Source organism: Antennarius striatus, chromosome 2 (genome assembly GCF_040054535.1).
Source record: "Antennarius striatus isolate MH-2024 chromosome 2, ASM4005453v1, whole genome shotgun sequence".
Lineage (NCBI taxonomy): Eukaryota > Metazoa > Chordata > Actinopteri > Lophiiformes > Antennariidae > Antennarius > Antennarius striatus.
The window spans coordinates 10,781,715-10,801,356 of NC_090777.1; the positions used below are offsets into that span (position 1 = coordinate 10,781,715).

Genomic DNA, 19,642 nt, shown 5'->3' on the forward strand with positions numbered 1-19,642 from the left:
TCTACCTTTTGGACAGGGCTCCCACAGACAGCAAAGCCAAAGCGTTGACAGCATCTGTTTCCTCACAGTCTCTTCTCTGAGCTGCCATATAGGACAGTCCCACTGATCCACTGTAAGCCTTCAGACTCTGCCAGTACTGACCTGCAACAACCCACAAATAAACACACACAGGTTACCTTCTGTAGGAATCATGTGGACCTGGTTGGGTCTTGGCAGGATAATATGATAGATTTTCAATAAAATTCAACAAAGATCTCACTTTGTATCTGTATGACTGTCTGTAGGGAGCGGACTGCGTTAGCATTGGGCTTCTGGAGTAAGACTTCTTCTGCCAGTGGATCCTACAGGAAAGAATAAAAGCCAGGGATGAAGCGGCAGAAGATGAATGGATGAATATGTCCTACATATTTGTGTCCATGACAGTCTGTTATTATTTTCAGTATCACTATGATAGATATAATGCACATTCATCTTCTTGACCGCTTCTTCCTCTTTTGCAGGTCATGGGGGTTGCTAAATCCTAACCCAGCTGATTTACGGGCGAGAAGCCGGGGACACTCTATGCACCGTGGAGCCACATGAAAGATAAACAACCACGCAGGCTCACATTCACCCCTACAAGCAATTTGGAATGATCACTTCACCTAAGCTGCATATTTTCGGAGGTGGGAGGAAGCCAGAGAACCCATAGAGAACCCACGCAGACACGGAGAGAATATGCAAACTCTGTACAGAAAGGATTAAAACCCAGAACCCCCTAGCTGTGGGGCGATAACGCCACCCACGGTGCCACCGTGCCACCCCATATAATCAAAATTGCTCTGCAATTTTAAATCTTTTAAAAAAAAACTCAATTTCCCAGCTTTCTTACCTGTATGCCCAGGAGTGCACTGACACAGGCTTCAGATGCGTCACAGATAGCTGTGAGGTCGTGACCTCCCTCAAGGGCCAAAACAAGTCGGCCCCCTGCTAGAGACATCAGCTGGTGGGTCAAGAAGTTGAAACCTGTGGGGAAAAAAAGAAAACAAAGCTCCAATCATAAGACCACTTACTGACAGACTTAGAAAATTAGTTTTGATATAACTTTCAATATTCTATGAAAATATATATTTTTCATGTGGATAAACCCCAGTAACTTAGCAACGAATAAGACTATAATTATGGTAAGACTGAGCATCAGTAATGCAGGGATGTACAACTCCAGCCCTACAGTCCTTACTTGACAACAGCTGTAATAACCTATTAATATTTCTAAATCTCTACTGAAGTTCATTTTCTGGCATCTCTTGAAGTGTAGGCCAGAGGACTGACTGCAGTGTGAGGTGGAGGACTGCTTACATTTGGCAGAGACCTTGTACCCTCCCAGAGGAGCGGGGTTTCCCTCTGCGGCATCAAAGCCAGCTGACACCAGAACGACATCTGGAGAGAACTCCTGGGCGATGGGCATCACCACAGACCTGAAGAGACACAATCAGACAGGCTGCTAGTAGAGGACGATACAAGACATAGATTACACAACATCACTTAAAGGATAATCCCTGTATTTCATTTTATTTTTCCTTTATCCTTGTAATCCTTGAAAAGTCTGTTGTATTCTGCCACGTAGCGTCTGTTTGGAAGCAGGTTCGTATGATCCTTCTGCTGTAACAAGCACCTACTGGTTTATAATTACACAGAGAAGTCCAACACACTGCTGCTTAGACAAACACAATCCAAAATCAAAATACATGTGTGTGGGTGATATGGACATTTACGCCTGAATTAAAGAGTAGAAACAGAAGAAACAGGCCATTTAGTCACGGAGGGCAGAGTTCCTCCACAAATCTGATTGATAACTGAAGGTCTTCGGTCGGGGCAATCCAGGTGAAGCAGGCAGCTCAAGATGGCCTCTCATTCTAATGTATTAAAGATAGCTTGGTCAAAAACAATACAACACTACATACTAAACGTATAGCCCATGTAATGTCATCCTGAAATACTTCCTAGCACTCTATTGGTTACTGACAACCTTCAAATGGTTTCTCAGATAGCAGACAGAGGCACTCTTGAACATAACCTGGGACTAGGACTTCCTCACTGAGGGGCTTCTGTGTGACCTCTGGGGTAAAGAAGGATCTCTTCTCGATCGAAGTTTACTTAAAAACATGCATATTAAAATTATTTCGCATTAAACCATGAAATCTCAACTTTAAGAATCTGAAAGCAAACATATCAGTGGTTTTGTCGGAATATTTACAATTGGGAACTGGTCGAGTTATAAAAAGTCTAGTCAGTATACTGTATGTTGACTGCCAAATAATACCTGTAACAGAAAAACAATGCTTTACTGACATTTTACATGGAATTGATTCTAGAATTTAAATCACCATTGATGTGACAAATCTTTCCTTGTTAAATGGAAGTAAGAACAAGTAGATATGAGTCAACATCTTATTTGATTGGCTAACAAGTCAGACTTAATCATTTTTCTCATGAAAACCACAACCATTTCAAATCAAACTGAGCATTTCCAAACTCAGCAGAGTCGTGGTGACGACACGTATTCATGATCAAATCCAAAGACATCATTAAGATGACAAGTCAAACCCAAGTTCGGCTCATCGCAGATGCAGCAGCTCGAACAATCTGACAAAGAGCTATTGTTTGTCTGTTGGGGAATCTGCACAGCCTTCAGTGAGAACGGTCTGCTCAACAAAGTTATATTGTTTGGTGGACTTTAACCAGATGAGGAGCTCCTTAATATTGTTGTTGTTAAGGGGAGAGATGCTGTCCCAGGACAAGAAAGAGGCTCAATCTGAGGCCCTATGATGTCGGCAGAGTTCAAAGCCGGAGCATGCGAGTCTGTTTCCCATTAGAGGCTTGTCACTCTCCTCACGTCATTGACAACACGGAGTTAAGAGGAAAAACAGTTCATCTGGGATCCATTTACCTTCATTATTCTGCCTGGGGACTTTGGAGACCTCCTTCCCCTTCACACACACACACACACACACACAGACACACACACACACACACACACACAGAGACACACACACACACGCACACTGCTGTCATGACTGTATGCAGATGGACAGCATGAGCTCATAGACTAAAATGAGGACACACAGAGATAAAACCCACAAATGAAATTCCAGCAGGAGCATACACGCACAAACACACAACACAAAGATTTGGACAACACACACATATGAATTGCAAAGACATAAATAACCTTGCTTTGTTATTGTGATGGTGGTGTGGTGTGATTGATTTAATGATTCAAGTCCATAAAACAAAACTTTATCGTTGTCACAAGAATATGAACGAGAGCATGTGCACACTTTTCTCTCATCTCTGCACGCGCGGGCACACACACACACACACACACACACACACAAACACACACACACACACACACACACACACACACACACACACACACACACACACACACACACACACACACACACACACACACACACACACAAAACCAAACCCCACCTCCCTTGTAGACCTATTAAAACCGCCCCCAGAGCGAGACCAAGTACAGACAAACTAATGGAAATATGGAGGGGAAGAGGGAGGGTGGAGGGGATGCTTATTAAAGATCAATCAAAGGAGGATAGGACGATGTATGTGTGTGTGTTGGGGTGGGGGGTGGGGGGGTGTAAAAGAAAAGAAAGGTACTCGGGGTGAAGGTTGAGGTACAAATGCAGCAAGGTTCCCCTCTGAACCACTGACAAAGTTGAGCCCAGAAAATGCATGACTTTATGGCTCAAACACTCCCACTTATTTACATACGTTTTGTTACAAAGCTTACATGACAAAAATGCTTTGAGTTGGTAACATAAAATGACTGCTTATTACAGCATAAGAAGCTACATAATCATTATGACCACAGACATCGTTCAGTGAGAAAGATGAGAAATAAAATAAATTACTTTCAAAACTGTCGAAAATATGACCTACTTTTCCTTCTCAGTAAATGCAGATATTTAATTTGCACCTTTGATTGGAGCATGACATGGATAAGGAAACTAAGAAAAGACTGTCATTGAGATACTTAAGATACTAGGGATATTTTGAGCGTCATACATACGATGCTTGTTTCACTTAAGAGATTTTTGGGGTAGGGAAGCAGTTGCATTGGGGTGATAGACACACCTCATTTTGAGTTTTCCATGTATTGGTATCACTGTGTACAAGTGTGCCTTATATATAGGGGCCAATACCACATAGAACAAAAAGACAACCCTTTTCAATGTGGCATCAATTTCAACATTCTGTGGGTATGAAAAGCTGGTATTGTCGGTAAGTCATTCCAAGTTCATCATTCAAACAGCCATGAACACACGATGTCGCCTATCGGACGAGCAGCACCACCTAGCCATAGTGTGCCTTCAAGGTCGGTGGCAGGCATTCAGATGTTGCTCGTGAACTTGGTGTGTCTCAGAGTGTCATCAGCAGACTTGCATCACGACCCACAACTACTGGCAGAGTTTGTGACAGACCCAGGAGTAGAGCCCCACGAGTGACAGACCACAACGATGACCAGTACATGAGGACCTATGCACTCAAACATTGTTATGCAACTGTCACACAGTTGCAGGCCCGTTTATGAAATGTGAGGGGTATTCAGGTTTCCAGACAAACCATAAACCATTCGCAACCAATTCCACCGCTCTGGCTTGAATGCCAGACAACCATTGCAGGTGATTCCACTGACATCAACACACTGCCGTGAACGTTTGCGGTGGGCACCAGACCATGTGACCTGGACATTGCAGCAGTGGTTCACCGTCCTGTTTACTGATGAGTGTCGGGTCACCTTGCACAGCAATGATGGTCGTCAGCGTTGCTGGAGAAGGCGAGGTGAGTGATACGCTGAGGTCAACATGGCCCTCAGGGTTCGCTTTGGGGGAGGAGGTGCAACAGTCTGGGCAGGCATTACCAGCCAGCGCAAAACAGATTTGGTTATTGTAAATGGCTCAGTCACTTCAGGCTATTACCTCAGAGACATCATAGAACCCATAATCATCCCCCAATTCCACCAGCACACCCCCAACTTTATGTTCATGGATGATAATGCTCCACCACATTGTGCCAGAATTGTCACAGCTCGACTTCAGGAAGTCGGAGTGCCTCATATGGTATGGCCAGCAATGCCCCCTGACCTGAACCCCATAGAGCACGTCTGGGACCAGCTGAAGCAGAGACTGAATGTTCGTACCCCACCCCCACGTGACCTGGCAGAAATGCATGTAGCACTTGTGGAAGAGTGGAACGCATTGCCTCAGAACAACATCATGAGGCCAGTGAGTGTCACTATCAAGCTGTCATTGCGGCAAATGGTGGAAACACCCGCTACTGACATTGTCAATTTTTGTTATTTGGGACTATCCTTGTCATTGTCTAAATTTTCTGGGTAATAGATGTAAAACTAAGGAAAATGGTGTTTCTTCTCATTCATTACTAGTAATGCCAAACGAAACTTTTACTTATTTCATTAAAATTCAGACCAAATTGGAAAAGCAGACATGTAAATAACAAAATCCCGAACGTATCCTGCGTAGTGTAAATACGACTAAAGAATGATTTTTTTGTGTTTACTCAAGAAGTGACTTTCAAACTTATAACGGAACCTGTTTGTCTTTGGCCTGTAAATGAGGCTTTATATGCGATTACGTTCTGACATTTATGCTGATTTTGTATTGTTCCACCTTCAATCTGTGATCTGCATTCAGGTCACGTTTTAAAACTGCTGTCACTTTCAGACATTTATCAAAAGAGTTCTGATGTGGTGAACCATCACCATCTGGAGCGCCACACAGATCGAAACAAACAGGAAATCACTTAGAACTTCTATTAGTTTCAGATCAGAATACTAGACCATATAACTGGCGTTATGTCATAAAAACTCTGAATCAGCGTTGGTGCTCTCACTGAACAGGAGGAGGTCCATCCCTCTCTGCTTCCACTTGACTTTGGAGACTGTTTCATCTCACTGTTGTCATTCAAGGCCTTTTAAACATTTTCTCTTTAAGTATAAAAAATAATCCATATCTTATTGTGGTTCTGGAAGGTACACACCACTTTAAGAGAGGAACGCAGAACCTCCTGCAGCGTTTGACAACATGAAAGTAGAACAAAGAAGCCAGAATCACAAGGTCCACTCCATTAACAGCTCTGTCTCCTCCACTCTAATGCTAGGCAACAAACTCCAAAGGAGCATTTCAAGACTAAATTACAAGCAGACGGATCTCAAAACATCAAATGTTAAAATTTCAAAGATGTATTTAATTGTATTGTCATGGTTTGGGTTTTTTTTCACATTACAAAGGCACAAACACAATCAAAATGACAATCGTCACACCACACAAGTGAAAAATGCTTTTTTTTTGCGACATATTTTGTGGTAGATGTAATCTGAGGACACTTCAAATAACCTTTCTAGTGTTTGCAAAACTGGACGGTCCTGTGGAGCTGAACGGTTCCCTTCAAAACATTAAGGGCACAACCCTGATGAGGGCCCAGTCTGCCTCTGTTTCTGTTCCAGACAGAAAGGCCAGATGTCAAAAAATGACCGGGATTTTACTTTTGAGTTATCAGAACTGAGCAGAGTTGAATTTGAATAACTCTCAAATTGATTATGATCATTATTGGAGCTAAACAGAGGCCCACTTACCGATGGTTGTATGCGTGTAAATATATGTTACAACTTGTGTGTTTGTTCTCAAGTTATATAGAGTATATACAGTATATACATGTATATATACTATGTATATATATATATATATATATATATACTTTGTGTGTATATATATATATACTTTGTGTGTGTATATATATATATATATATATATATACATACATACACATATACATACACACACACACGTGGATGTTTGTGTACATGCCTAAAGCCCCCCACCTTCCCCATGTCTGTGACTTTACCACTGTGCCCATTTTCCAGTAACGGTGTGGTTGCTGCAGTTTCCTAGGGGTTGATGCACCAGACAACCAAAAAGCCCACACTACTGAAACTTTATTGGTGCCAAACACCCACCGATTACAATTATCTAGCCCACAAGCAGGAAGTAACGGTTTGCAATCTGTCAAACACAAGACCTGGAGACCATTTACTGTAAGGCATCTGAAGTTATTGGAAACAGGGTGCGCCAGACAGATGCTCTCCAAATGACAGGGATTATTAATTACGCAAGAAGTACGTCAGAGGCAACATTAAGAGAATCAGAGGCTCAGCTTCAGAGTGTTTGTTGTGGCTCCGTACAAAGGAAATGAGAGAAATTGACTAATTACTGCTCCACTGAACATTTTAAACACGATCAATGAAAAGTGTTTCTTGTTGTGTAATCTCCTAGACTTCACATCCAAGACATATTGAAGACTGATAAACTGTCTACTTTCAACATATATGTTGAGAAATAGACAATTAAAATGTTTTTTCTCCTTTTTTCTTCTCTTTTATGTGTTCCATTCCAAATTAAAACAAACCATCTTTTCTCAGGACCCGCAACAGCTCAAAAAGTTCAACATGCCACAGGAACTGCTGGTCGTCTGTCCTTTGTACACAAATAATTGTCTGCTTTGAATCAGCCACAAACAGGCCAGGATGGGGCTGCAACAGACCATCATGTCTGCAGAGGGAGACCCCTTCTACCTAAACCATTTGCACTGTTTCTTTCCGTACTCTTAACGAATTAATAAGTAGTCATGGACTGCAACCTTAGAACATAAAGCTGTAAGTAAAGTGAAGTCAGAGTCGAATTCCCTGTTTGTGTGCACAAACTTGGCCGTGAAAGCTGATTCTGGTTCTATGCTTTTTGCTGAAAGAATATTACACAAAATCATGAACATAAACAGAACAAAGTTTAAATGCTTCTCTTGCTCTGAGCCTGATAACCAACACTGTAGAACAGTAGACAGATTGTCTCTAACATGAAAACTGAGATGTGTCTTAACTTAAGGAGAAATGTGAATCTGTACTGGAAGCCTTCGACGTATCATCTATCTGTACCTCTTGTGTTATCTGAGAGGCTTGCAGTGTTTCTACAGAAGTTAGTTGTACCTGAATGCAGCAAGGTACTCAGCATCACCCATGGGTGGGTCCAGTCCTCCTGTCCATGCCAAATTTACATTGAAGCCTTCACCCGCTCCAGATCCAACCTAGGAAAAAAAATACACAATTCATTTAATTCACTCAACACTCAACAATACGATCCAATAGGATTTACAGACACTGAGACTTCACCTACCTCAGCTGGTGACCCACTGCCAGGAAAGAAGTTTCCATCGTCATAGCGATGGAGAGAGATGTAGAGCACACTTGGGTCACTGTAGAACACTTCCTGGGTTCCATTGCCATGGTGAACGTCCTAGAGACAGGATGACGGAGAACACGTTATTACACATAGCATTACCACTGGAGATTTATTATCACTGAGTAAGACAGACTTGATGTAGCTCTACACTCTCTCACTACAAAAGTTTGATTTGATAGCAACACAATGAAACACCAGTATGACAACATAGCAACAAAGCCATCTCACCCAGTCCACGATAAGGATCTTGCTGACACTGAGCTTCTGCTGGAGCTGCTTGGCAGCAATGGCCACGGAATTGAAGTAACAGAAACCCCTGAGAGACAAAGTATAAGAAACAGGTTCAAGAAGTTCAGAAGAAAAAGGTACAAATAGGGCACACTGCAGGTTCGTTAGCCATTCTTTTTTATTTGTATAGTAGAATGAATCATACAGTTAGCTTTGACTGTTTGGCATTTGTTGGGTTTCCAACCACTCAACTTTCTTTTTATGTTGCACCTGCTTGTTCTTGATGAATCCACTAGTAGAGTCCTTCAGTAAAAGACACACACACACACACACACACACACACACACACACACACACACACACACACACACACACACACACACACACACACACACACACACACACACACACACACACACACACACACACACACACACACACACACACTTACATTGGATTGGAGGGGTCTGCATGATGTCCTGGTGGTCTAACTACAGCGAAGCCATTCTGTGCAGAAGATGAAGCTGATATTAATCTTTCTTTCTCTCGCTGAATATGAAGAAGCTCAAGTTCAATGTCTAAGTTTTACTGACTTCTGTAATGAAGAGTTCAGAACAGTGATCAGATTATCAATCACTTCATTAACAGCACAACCTTGTTCAAATCATCATCCTGGTCATTGTTGTTCTTTAGCAGCCAGCCTTCAGTTTCCTCACAGATAAAGACATTTTCTTCTAGATTTCCTGATCCTTGATGGAATCTATCCAACCCACTAAATGCTGCAGGACACAAGTGACTGAGGAAGCAAAGCAGCCTCAGAGCATCACTGCCACACTTCCCTGTTCGCAGAAAGTTCTTTACAGAATCAGCTTCATTTTTCCGCCTCCAGATTCACAGAATCCAAACATTTTGTTTCACTGCGCCAGAGAACAGCATCCGATGCATCTGAATCTTATTTTGATGGTTTTCAGCTGCTGTAGTCAATATCTTTGAATTTGTTCAAGGAGTCCTGATTTTGGTATTCATAGAAAACCCTACAAGATCCTACTGCTAAAGCAACTCTATGGAGTTTGACAAAGTTTTAGCAACATTCAAAATTATGGAGTTTTTTGTGGGATGGTGTTCAGGGGTTAGAAACTTAATTTCTGATGTTCTGAGTTATTAAATCAGTTCTTTTTATTGCAACTGGCTGATGATTTTACTTCTAACTGTATGTTACTACGGATTACACAGAATATAAATTATTTTGACTTAAGCCTGGATAAACCTCTTGGCCACATGATATAAGTGGATGTGGACTGAATAACTGTTCACTAAGGTTTACATTTGAATTAGGTTTGTGTTTATTATCCCACAGAACAAAGCTCAAACAATAAAGTTTGACTTTTCACAAATAACAGGATCAGATGCATTTGTTGTAGACAAGGAAACAAAGGCCATTCCAGATACTTATTATGACCGCCTTACAAATTAGTTCATGTAGTACACATTCTCCACGATATGTATAGGCGTAAAAAGAGCTTAGTGATACGACTGTGGTTGTGTACAATTGTTACTTATTTCTGCCTGAGTCTGGGTGGTGTTTGTCATTTTGTTCTTCTCTGCCTGTCATTTTCTTTAGTTTTGTGTTCGATCTCTAGATTGAAGCTGGAAAATTTTGGATACTTTTCGACTCAACAACAAACATACCATGTTTATTTTGGACTTTCTATCAATTGAGGAGGAGGGGGAGCAAAAAATTCGTCATGACAGGTACATTTTTCTGAAACTACAAAGCATAGCTGGTGGACAGTGCACACTAACAACAGTTTCACAATAACTTATGGCTGCTGTCACATGACCCAGTGACCGAAAGGTAGTGAGCCGGCTGCTATTTTTATAGCTCAGCCAAAGAATATTACTTTTCCTTCCCTCTGATAAACCTGCATGAAGTCAACACAGGTTTGCCGTGGAGGATTGTCATTATGGTAACCCTGTTAGTACAGTGAGTAGTAATAATGCAACTACTCCATACAATGGTGTTTTACCATGACAGCCCTTGTCCAGTTCAGCTTCAAAGTTTATGTCAAAAACAGACATCCTTATCCTTAACAGTCTACAAAGGTCACTATTAATATTCTGCTACAACAATCACAATTAATATTCTGACTAAAAATGGATTAATCCAGAAATATTTTATAAGGAAGGCACGACTGGAGGAGCCGAGTATAAATAAATCAAGTTTTAGTCTGTTTACAGAATCAGATTTTTATCTCCATCCGGTGGACCTCCACCACATTGCCGGTTCCTGGGCTGAACGTCCACTTGAGCTGACCAGAGCACAAGTTAAACAAAACACATGACTCCAAAACCTCAACCTATCCTTAATTTTCCAAGACGGGAATTAAAAAAACAAACAAAAGAAATAGCTTACTTAATTCAAAGCTAATTCAGTTTATATTTCACTTGGAAGCCTGACCCCACACTTGTTTTGCATGTCATGACCCCTGGCAGTCTTATGGGAGCCTGTGGTAACTTCTCAATTTAAGGTTTACTGGGATTGGGATTTGTTCTGCTACAAAACTTAAACCCACAACTATTATTCTAACCAGCTGTTTTAAGAAGTCTGATCTAGAGGTGAGCGGATGTCACCTGGCTCTTTCATATGGTCACATCACAGGATTAGTTTCTCACCTTCAGGTCTCCTTTAGCCACTCTGAAGGCCAGCTCCACAACGCTGCCTGCCGCCATGCGTGATGCGGTAGAGGTGTGCGACTCATTCCAGGTGGTGTCGTTATCAACCTACAGAGAAAGGAAGGAGACCACTGAACGTGTGTAGACACTGATAGAATCTGGTTATGCTTAAGCTCCTTCTGGAACAATTAAAGAAAAAGAAAAAGTTTTGAAGTTCATCTGTGACTCATGAGTACAAATGTCAGATTTACTGTCTCATTTCAGCACCAGATCCATACTATTGGTAATTTTCTTTTCCATTCTGTTTTTTCTCACTTCAGTTTGTTCATAAACTGGCTCACACAATGAAATCTGAGCTATTTCTTTTATCTCTCGTCATGAACATGTTGCTCCCATTAGCCTGACTTGTCATGGTTCAACACAGACTGTGAGGCAAAAGTTAGCAATGTGCAAACTCTCTATCCCCTTTTAAAACCTCATTCTTCTTGTTCTTCTTTCATTTATTTGCTCTAAAAAATATGTGTTTATGTTGTATCACTCTGACGAACAGCTTTGAAGAATTATAATAATATCAAAAAGAGCACGGTTGGTGTGTTTTCTCTTACCCCAACACCCCCACATGGTAACATCACAAACATCCTTTGAGAGAGTATTCCTGGGTGGAGAGAAACATCAACTTTAATATACTTGTTAAATCATCTACATTTCAATTTCTCTCTCTAGTTCAACCTTATTATTTTATGTCATATGGTGACATCACAAAATCTACTAAATTAAGAGCATTGGGTGAGATTATTTGTGATTATGTGATGAACTGCACAATTTTTAAATCAGAATCCTAAAATTACAACAAACAAGCAAACTTAGTTTAATATACAGAGCATTTGCTCTAATAATGACTGTTCAATTTAAAATTACTTTCCAATGTTCATAAACTTAAATGGTTTCAGTATTCATAATATCACTACTGTGGTATACCAGCCAGTTTGCGGTTGTCCAGTTTGAGCCTGTTGAGTGGGTTGGTGCCGTACAACAACACATGGCGCTCTGAATGCACCGACTGCAGCTCCTCCAGAGTGGCTTTACGACCACGGATACTCTGTGTGGACACAAACATTTCTTTTGTCGTTCTTTTCTGCAATACTTTGATGTGGTCTACAGAAAGCTCCTTTTTATAAAACTAAAAAAAAAGATATGACACATGTCTTACCCATATGGATATGGTAGAACACACAATGAATAACAGTTTTAAATAGAAACAAATACAAATGCCTTTAAATTTTCAGAGACATATAAATTCATATTTTTAGGCTGTGTCAGTATAAAAATAATACAACAACATATTTTACAATACCAAGAACACCAAACAAGAAAATAACAAAAAAGCCAACCTTGTACTGATATTACACTATCTTAACCTGTGTGTGCATGTGTGTATGCATGTCGCACCTCACACTGCCCCCTCAGGCCTCTCTCCTGTAGCCGTGACCAGATGCTTTGTATCCTCCCAGCATGCTCTGGGTGACTGCTGTTGTCTCCACATGTACATTGGTGCTTCAGCATCTGTGAATCATACGCCAGACCTGCACACACACACACATACACACACACACACACACTAAATAGCACTGAGCTCAATAGGCTGCCCGTAGATATTACGTACTACACACGTATTACATACGTGCACACTGGTAACAGGGCAGTGAAATCTAATTAATCTATAAACGGAGTCAAAAGAATGTAGAATGTAAAACAGTGCTGTTTTACAGTACTTGCAGTAGGCTCCTGTATATTTAATTATAACGCGTTTTGAGTGTTTTCTTTGTCTATATTTAACTCCTATCTTCTGGGTTCAGATACTTTTTTGTAGCCTTTTTTTTTCACTAATATTTAATTTTCCTATCTGGTGTTCGATGATGGGAATCCCTTTCTGGTTTCAAGTTTTCTTCTCTGGCTGGATTGAACCCCAGATATCATGTCTATATAGTCAATGTCATAATTTCTTACCAAATCATAGCACAGAATCCTTATACACACCTATAGCTGTTGCAAAGTGTGTTTGACTGACCGGTGGTGAAGCGCGGTTTGCTGCAGGTATCCTGCGGGGTCAGGCTCATTGGTTTATCAGGCAGAGTGAGAGAGGTGGAGGCGGGTGATGACTGTGTACGGGACAAGGGACGATGGACACCCAGCCCACTGCCAACGCCACCACTACTGCGGAGCATGGGCACCGCCAGAGTCTCCATCTGTCGATGCAGTTGTTGTAGCTGCTTCTGCTGTTCCCATAGCAATGACTAAAAGATAAAAATTAAACATTGTCATAGATATCAGATATCCAGATTTTATGTCACGATCATGAAGATGATATGTGAGGGAGTAGAACAGAAACTGCAGAAAGTGCAGTCTTACTCAAAAACCAAAGAGACGATCTTTAATTATAAAATTCAGCGCCATTGGTCCACATATGGCATCCAGCTGCTGAGGCCTCTCCAACTCACTAAGTGATTTATATTCTAACTGATATTAAATGCTGTAAGCCACAAAACCTCCTCCAGTTTCATGTCAATAAAATATCAGTCCTGTCCCTTCTGATTTGAGCGATTGAGTGGTCTCTGTCTATAGCAACTTTATTTCTTTGAATTTGAAATAAAGGTTCAACAATGATCTCTTCATTAAGATTAGATTACTAAATCCTCTACCCAATACTGACATCCTCATTGCAGTCGTTGTTCCTCCAATAGTAAGTCCTCTTACTGTCACACCTTCTATTAAAGACAAACTCCTGACTGTGTAGCATGTCTGATGACTGATGAGTGGATTTCCTGTAAAGATAATAGCTGTAAATGTACCCTGTCATCATATGCTGAAATAACCACTTTGATTTAATGAGTAGTTGTCAAACCACAAAACCATCCAGCTAGAATCAAGTAAGTCAAAGTATTAGGACGCCCTCTACAGGCGTGTTGGAAGAAGAACATGTGTCTGATTTTTCCGTCCATCCACTGGAGTTCACGCTTTGTGTGTGAAGCCAATATATGTTTCCAAACCTGGTTTAGTATGAGCGCATGTTGCAGGTTCATTTGTTCATCCTGGCACTTGGATCCTGTTGGCGTTGCCTCTCTCAGCAACTCCGCCCTCATTTCGGTCTGATAAGTTGGCTCTGGAGGTGACGTACCGCCGCCATCCTCGGAATCCATATCCTCAGAGGGGATCTGATGCAGTCTGGGCTTCTCACAGGACTTAGACATCAGCTGCACAAGCACACAGACAGAAATAAACTGAAATGAACACACATTCATGCATGATGGAATAAAAGATGCAGGAATAAAAAAAAGTCAATAATGAAAGCAATAATAATCATTTACTGAGAGGATTAAAATGAAAAAAATCCATCCATCCAACTTCAACCGCTTATCCAAGGCCGGGCCACAGGTTAGGGTTAGCCCGTACTTTTCTCTCCCCAGACACCTCCTCCAGCTTCTCCAGGGGGATCCCGAGGCATCCGCCGGCCAGCCAAGAGACATAGCCCCTCTAGCATGTCCTAGGTCTTCTCCGAAGGCCCCTCCCGGTAGGAAATGCCCCGAACACCTCCCCAGGGAGACATCCAGGAGGCATCCGAAACAGATGCCCAGGCCACCGCAGCTGGCTCCGCTCGAGGTGGAGGAGCAGCGGCTCTACTCCAAGCTCCTCCCTGGTGACTGAGGTCCTCACCCTATCTCTAAGGGTGCGCCCAGCCACTCACCTCCGGAGCACTGCTGAGGCACCCTTGAGCAAGGTGCCGTCCCCTTTACAAATTGCTCATTTGAGGCGCACCAAGAAGGAGCTGCCCGCCACTCTACCTCCCTTGCATGCCTGCAGGCCCCCTTGTGTATGTGTGTGTGTGCTACAGGGGCCTGTACTCACTAATATACAGTATACATATATGCATGCGTTTGAATCATTAGCTAGTGTGTGCGTTCTTAAATTCCCTTCAGGGATCAAAACAGTATATTAAATTAAAATTAAATTAAAAAAATTACGACTCAGCTCCGTCTTCGACATGACAGACCTACTAGTATACAGACTGCATCAATGCAGGAGCTGCACCGATCCGTCTGTCAATCTCACATACTGTCCTTCCCTCACTCGTGAACAAGAACCCGAGATACTTAAACTCCTCCACTTGGGGCAAAGACTCTCCACCGACCTGAAGAGGGCACACCGCCCTTTTCCGGTCGAGAACCATGGCCTCGGAGTTAGAGGTGCTGATCCTCATCTCACTCACGTCACACTCAGCTGCAATAAGTCCTAGAGCACGCTGAAGGTCCAGGTTTGATGAGGCCAACAGGACAACATCATCTGCAAAAAGCGGAGATGAAATTCTTTTGGTCCCCAAATGGCGGGGACCAAAGGATTTGTAAAAAATTCCAAGTATAAATTTAATTTACCCAAACACCCAAATGTTGTGCTGGGTTATGATCATCTTTTCCTTTCGCCTTTTCCGTTCAGGGTCGCAGCATGTTCATTGAAGTTCACACCAATGACAACTCTCATACTTCTAGGTATGCTCTGCATCACTTCATCAAAGTCCAAACAGAATTTCTCCTCCTCCCCTTCACATCCTACCTGTGGAGCATACCCACTAACAACATTGAACATCGTACCTTTCGATTTCTAGCTTCAGACCCATCACTCTATCTGACACTCTTCCTAACAAACTCCTCCAAGATAACTCCTACTCCATTCCTCTTCCCATCTGAATTGATGCCTTGAACCTAGTCCTCTGAAATTCCTGTCACACCAATATTGAAATGGCCAGTGAAGATGCTGGAGTTGATTTGAAAGGAGAAAGTAAGATGAGATTTAATAGGTGGCATTGAGTGGGAGCATTGTCACTAACCCCGTGTTCATACATGTCCATGGTTGGTGATTTCAGAGCCTTTCAGTCCATAACCAAACTAATCTTCGCACGATAGGGAACTGGATTGTTTTGTAATGAAAGGAAATACAAATAGCAAACCTAATAAAACATAATAATAAAAACATATTGCAAGTGAAGAATAGATTAACATGATCTAGGCCAAACTCAAAAATCAGGATAGACTGGAGCAGAATATGAGAAACACAAACCTTTCATTGACCATGAAAGGCATAAATGTCTATGAATCACGTGACCGTTCTAGTAACAGACACAACACGATTGCTAATATGTTCTAGCTGCCTGTGAGGAGTAGTCTCACAGCTGCAGGGCAGGTTAACCCTGACAAAGCAACAGCACCAGATGGCATCCCAGCTACAGCACTCAAGCTCCGTGTCACGGGTTCCCCAACTCAACCTCCATCCTTTATTTTACAAATTCAAAAAGTCGTCACAACACCCATTCAGGAAAACAGACAGCAGCATATCAGCACCGAAATAAACCAACCAATAAGGTGTCACAGACCGCAACTTCTTGAAAAAAACAAAATCAAACAGCAGCTTCAGTTTACCTTTACCTGATATCAACTCAATTTAATCCCATCAGATTAAAAAGAAACTGCCTCGCTCACACCGATAAGATGTGAAAATACCTGTAAGTATGAGATGTGCTCATGTGTTGTGCTTTGTTGCTTTGTGGAATAGGGTGGTCCTTCACGAAAACGCAGTTCTTCTTTATCAGACTCACACTTTCACAGATTTCTTTTGTGTAATTTAGAAAATGTTCTTTTACAGCGCGCTGTATTCTGTGCCGCGTGTGTTTAAACAAGAGAGAAATGTGTGAAAATGTTATACCTGTGAGAATAGTGTATAAAGTGTGTTGCAAGGGGTTTTATATTCTTAAAACATCCATAATTATTGAAAAAAAAATAAAGCTCACTACTTCACAATAATGCCTATTGCAGGTTATTAACTCCCACCATCCCTGAGGAGCCACTGCATATCAGACCATTTCTTTATCAAGAATAGAAATAAATGCCTTCCTTCACTTTTTCTTACCTTGCCCAGGTGGGTCTGCTGTTTGAGTCGCTCCAGCAGTTGTGTGTTGTGCTGTTGTTGAAGGAGATGTGTGTGGAGGGTCCGCGGGCTCTGGGGGAGGGGCTCCGAGCGTGTCCTGCTCAAGGGTTTGTGGGGCTGAGAGCCACCAGGGGGCAGGTGATCTAACTGGTGCGCCAACTGTAGGGGGACTGGGTCGAGACCTGAAACTGGTCAGAAAAAGACAAAAAAGCAGAGTTACAATTTGTTTCAGACACACACACACACACACACACACACACACACACACACACACACACACACACACACACACACACACACACACACACACACACACACACACACACACACACACACACACACACACACACACACACACACACACACGTACTGCTACTACTACCTTGTTATTTCTTCTACTAATAACACAAACATACTGTATGCTTTCTGTAATATGTTTATTTATGAGTTGTTAAAATTGCATAGAGAAAAAAGAAGCACTGGATTAGGATTAAAAAGAACTGCAATAAATCACAACAGTATCTGAGTACTTACTTGTTGGTCAGTCCAACAAAATGGATGTTCAGTTTGTAACCACTGGATGGCGCTCTAACACTTCAGACAATAAGATCAACTCTAATTTGTAGCTCTTGGGAACTTTTTGCTCAGAGAGGATTTTGCATTGTGGTGCCTTTTAATAGGCATACAGTCCTAGTCTGAGATGAAAGTGAATGACTGAACATAAAAGTAAAATCAGCAACTTCTTATCAGTGTTTGAACAGTCTAATCTCTGGAACTGTTGGCCTTGAGGGTGCAAATGCAGGTAGAAGTCTACATGTCTGCTGGTCTCACCAGTGAGTAGCGGGGTGTGCACCAGTCCAGATGGCTCCAGGATGATGACGGGCAGGTGAGGGTTCAGCTGCCCAACCGGGTCTTCTCTGCTCAGAGGGAGGAAGACTGGCGAGCCCCCGGCTGTGACCACCGGCACCCGGCTGGCTTTCAGAGACGAGAGTTCTCCTTCAGCCTGCAGACAGACAGTTAATTTTTTCAAACAAATTGTACAGCAAGATACTTTAAGAACACCTTAGTTCCTTTATTGGATCTTAAAATAGGATAATATGGTGATATATTTCATGTTAATATGACCTTACTTCAGCTTTCTAATTAACGGGACATTTTTAACCTTTACCGCATCGTAAAAATACCCGAATCATCTTACCTGGCACCAGGTCAATAAACCCAGTTCAACAAGGTGAGTTTTTTAATGTCATGCAACTCCAAGAAATAGCTTCATTGATATTCTGGCTTAGCTGACACAGGGCTCAGTTTCTCACTCTACAGAAAAGCCCTGATTGATAAGTGAATGAGTTGTAGCAGAAATCTGATGCAGTGTTAGGGTTAGGATTAGGGTTACCCTTGGATTTGCTGGTAGCCCCAGTGTGATGGTGGGCAGAGTGGAGGGACTCTGGACAGTGAAGTTAGCGAGAGTCCCATCTCTTAGCAGCAGCCTCTGGGCCTGGAAGTATCAGCCACCATTACAATAGGAAACAGCAGATTTAATACATTCAGATCTCCACTGAAATAAGTTCAAACCAAACCTTTTCTAACTAAAACTCATATAAACAAGTCTTGACTGGATATGTATGAACAACAGATCTCTGCTTTGCTGAACATGTTAAACTACTCTTGACTACATTACTTCAATAGTAACCAATTGTAAGTGTTTGTTCAATGTAAATCCATGGTAATCTAAACCAGCATACTGTAATCAAATTAAACCTAGGCTGGTGTCTGGCCCTGTACTGTTGTGACATTGTGGAATCATGAATCCACAGCAGGTGTGACAGAGTCTGCTTTTTCTGTGATTAAATTAATTATGTAGGAACAGCTGAAAAACACTTAGTGCCCCGTGCTCTTGTGTCAATGCTTTAAACATGTCATTACTCAGAATTTTGGCACAGGTCATACACAAACAGTCAAAATACTTGGTTTTTTTAATCTCTAAGAGAAAAAAAACTAGCAACTTCATCATTATCTCTGAGTGCTACTTAATTTATTTAGCTGATGTTTAGTTACTGTCATTTTAGTAATTAGGGTTCAACAACACAGTTTCTGTGTGTGTGTGTGTGTGTGTGTGTGTGTGTGTGTGTGTGTGTGTGTGTGTGTGTGTGTGTGCGTGCGTGCGTGCGTGTGTGTGTGCGTGCGTGCGTGTGTGTGTGTGTGTGTGTACCTCATGCGAAAGGCCGCCTACAGATGGCAGCAGGCCATTCTCACTGGGCAGACTGTCGTTGGGGGAGCTACATCCAGAGACTGGAGTGCTGCTGCTGCTGGGAGACGAGTCTGAAAGATGATAACCTACTGATCATATTTCTATTATGGTATAAATTCATTGAAGTCACCGTAGAACCTAATACTAAAACAGTGTGACTCCACTGACAGTATATCAAATATGTATTATTTGTGCATGT

At 41.9% G+C, this 19,642-nt stretch overlaps 1 protein-coding gene and 1 long non-coding RNA gene across 8 annotated transcripts in view; one reads left to right on the forward strand and one right to left on the reverse strand.

Annotated features, from left to right (window-relative positions):
• Positions 1-1,421, forward strand: part of LOC137603568 (uncharacterized) — a 30,170-nt gene extending 28,749 nt beyond the window's left edge. Inside the window, exons 4-5 of one of the 3 annotated variants that reach the window (XR_011037300.1) lie at positions 501-665; positions 1,298-1,421. This is a non-coding gene — a long non-coding RNA (uncharacterized lncRNA). Of the gene's footprint in view, positions 1-500; positions 858-1,292 lie in introns of those variants that run through there. The other 2 variants (XR_011037299.1, XR_011037297.1) reach the window with 2 other exon arrangements.
• Positions 1-19,642, reverse strand: part of hdac7a (histone deacetylase 7a) — a 59,723-nt gene that overhangs the window by 2,948 nt on the left and 37,133 nt on the right. For 4 of the 5 annotated variants that reach the window (XM_068327129.1, XM_068327113.1, XM_068327148.1 and 1 more), the window contains 18 exons: positions 19,405-19,529; positions 18,589-18,690; positions 18,027-18,198; positions 17,178-17,383; positions 14,270-14,473; positions 13,291-13,516; positions 12,672-12,805; positions 12,201-12,321; positions 11,828-11,877; positions 11,223-11,330; positions 9,001-9,056; positions 8,550-8,637; positions 8,256-8,375; positions 8,069-8,166; positions 1,339-1,457; positions 872-1,005; positions 260-341; positions 6-141 (listed from right to left, as the gene is read on the reverse strand). In XM_068327129.1, the coding sequence (XP_068183230.1) occupies positions 6-141; positions 260-341; positions 872-1,005; positions 1,339-1,457; positions 8,069-8,166; positions 8,256-8,375; positions 8,550-8,637; positions 9,001-9,056; positions 11,223-11,330; positions 11,828-11,877; positions 12,201-12,321; positions 12,672-12,805; positions 13,291-13,516; positions 14,270-14,473; positions 17,178-17,383; positions 18,027-18,198; positions 18,589-18,690; positions 19,405-19,529 (2,281 nt within the window). The remainder of the gene's footprint in view (positions 1-5; positions 142-259; positions 342-871; positions 1,006-1,338; positions 1,458-8,068; positions 8,167-8,255; positions 8,376-8,549; positions 8,638-9,000; positions 9,057-11,222; positions 11,331-11,827; positions 11,878-12,200; positions 12,322-12,671; positions 12,806-13,290; positions 13,517-14,269; positions 14,474-17,177; positions 17,384-18,026; positions 18,199-18,588; positions 18,691-19,404; positions 19,530-19,642) is intronic. The other variant, XM_068327120.1, reaches the window with a different exon arrangement.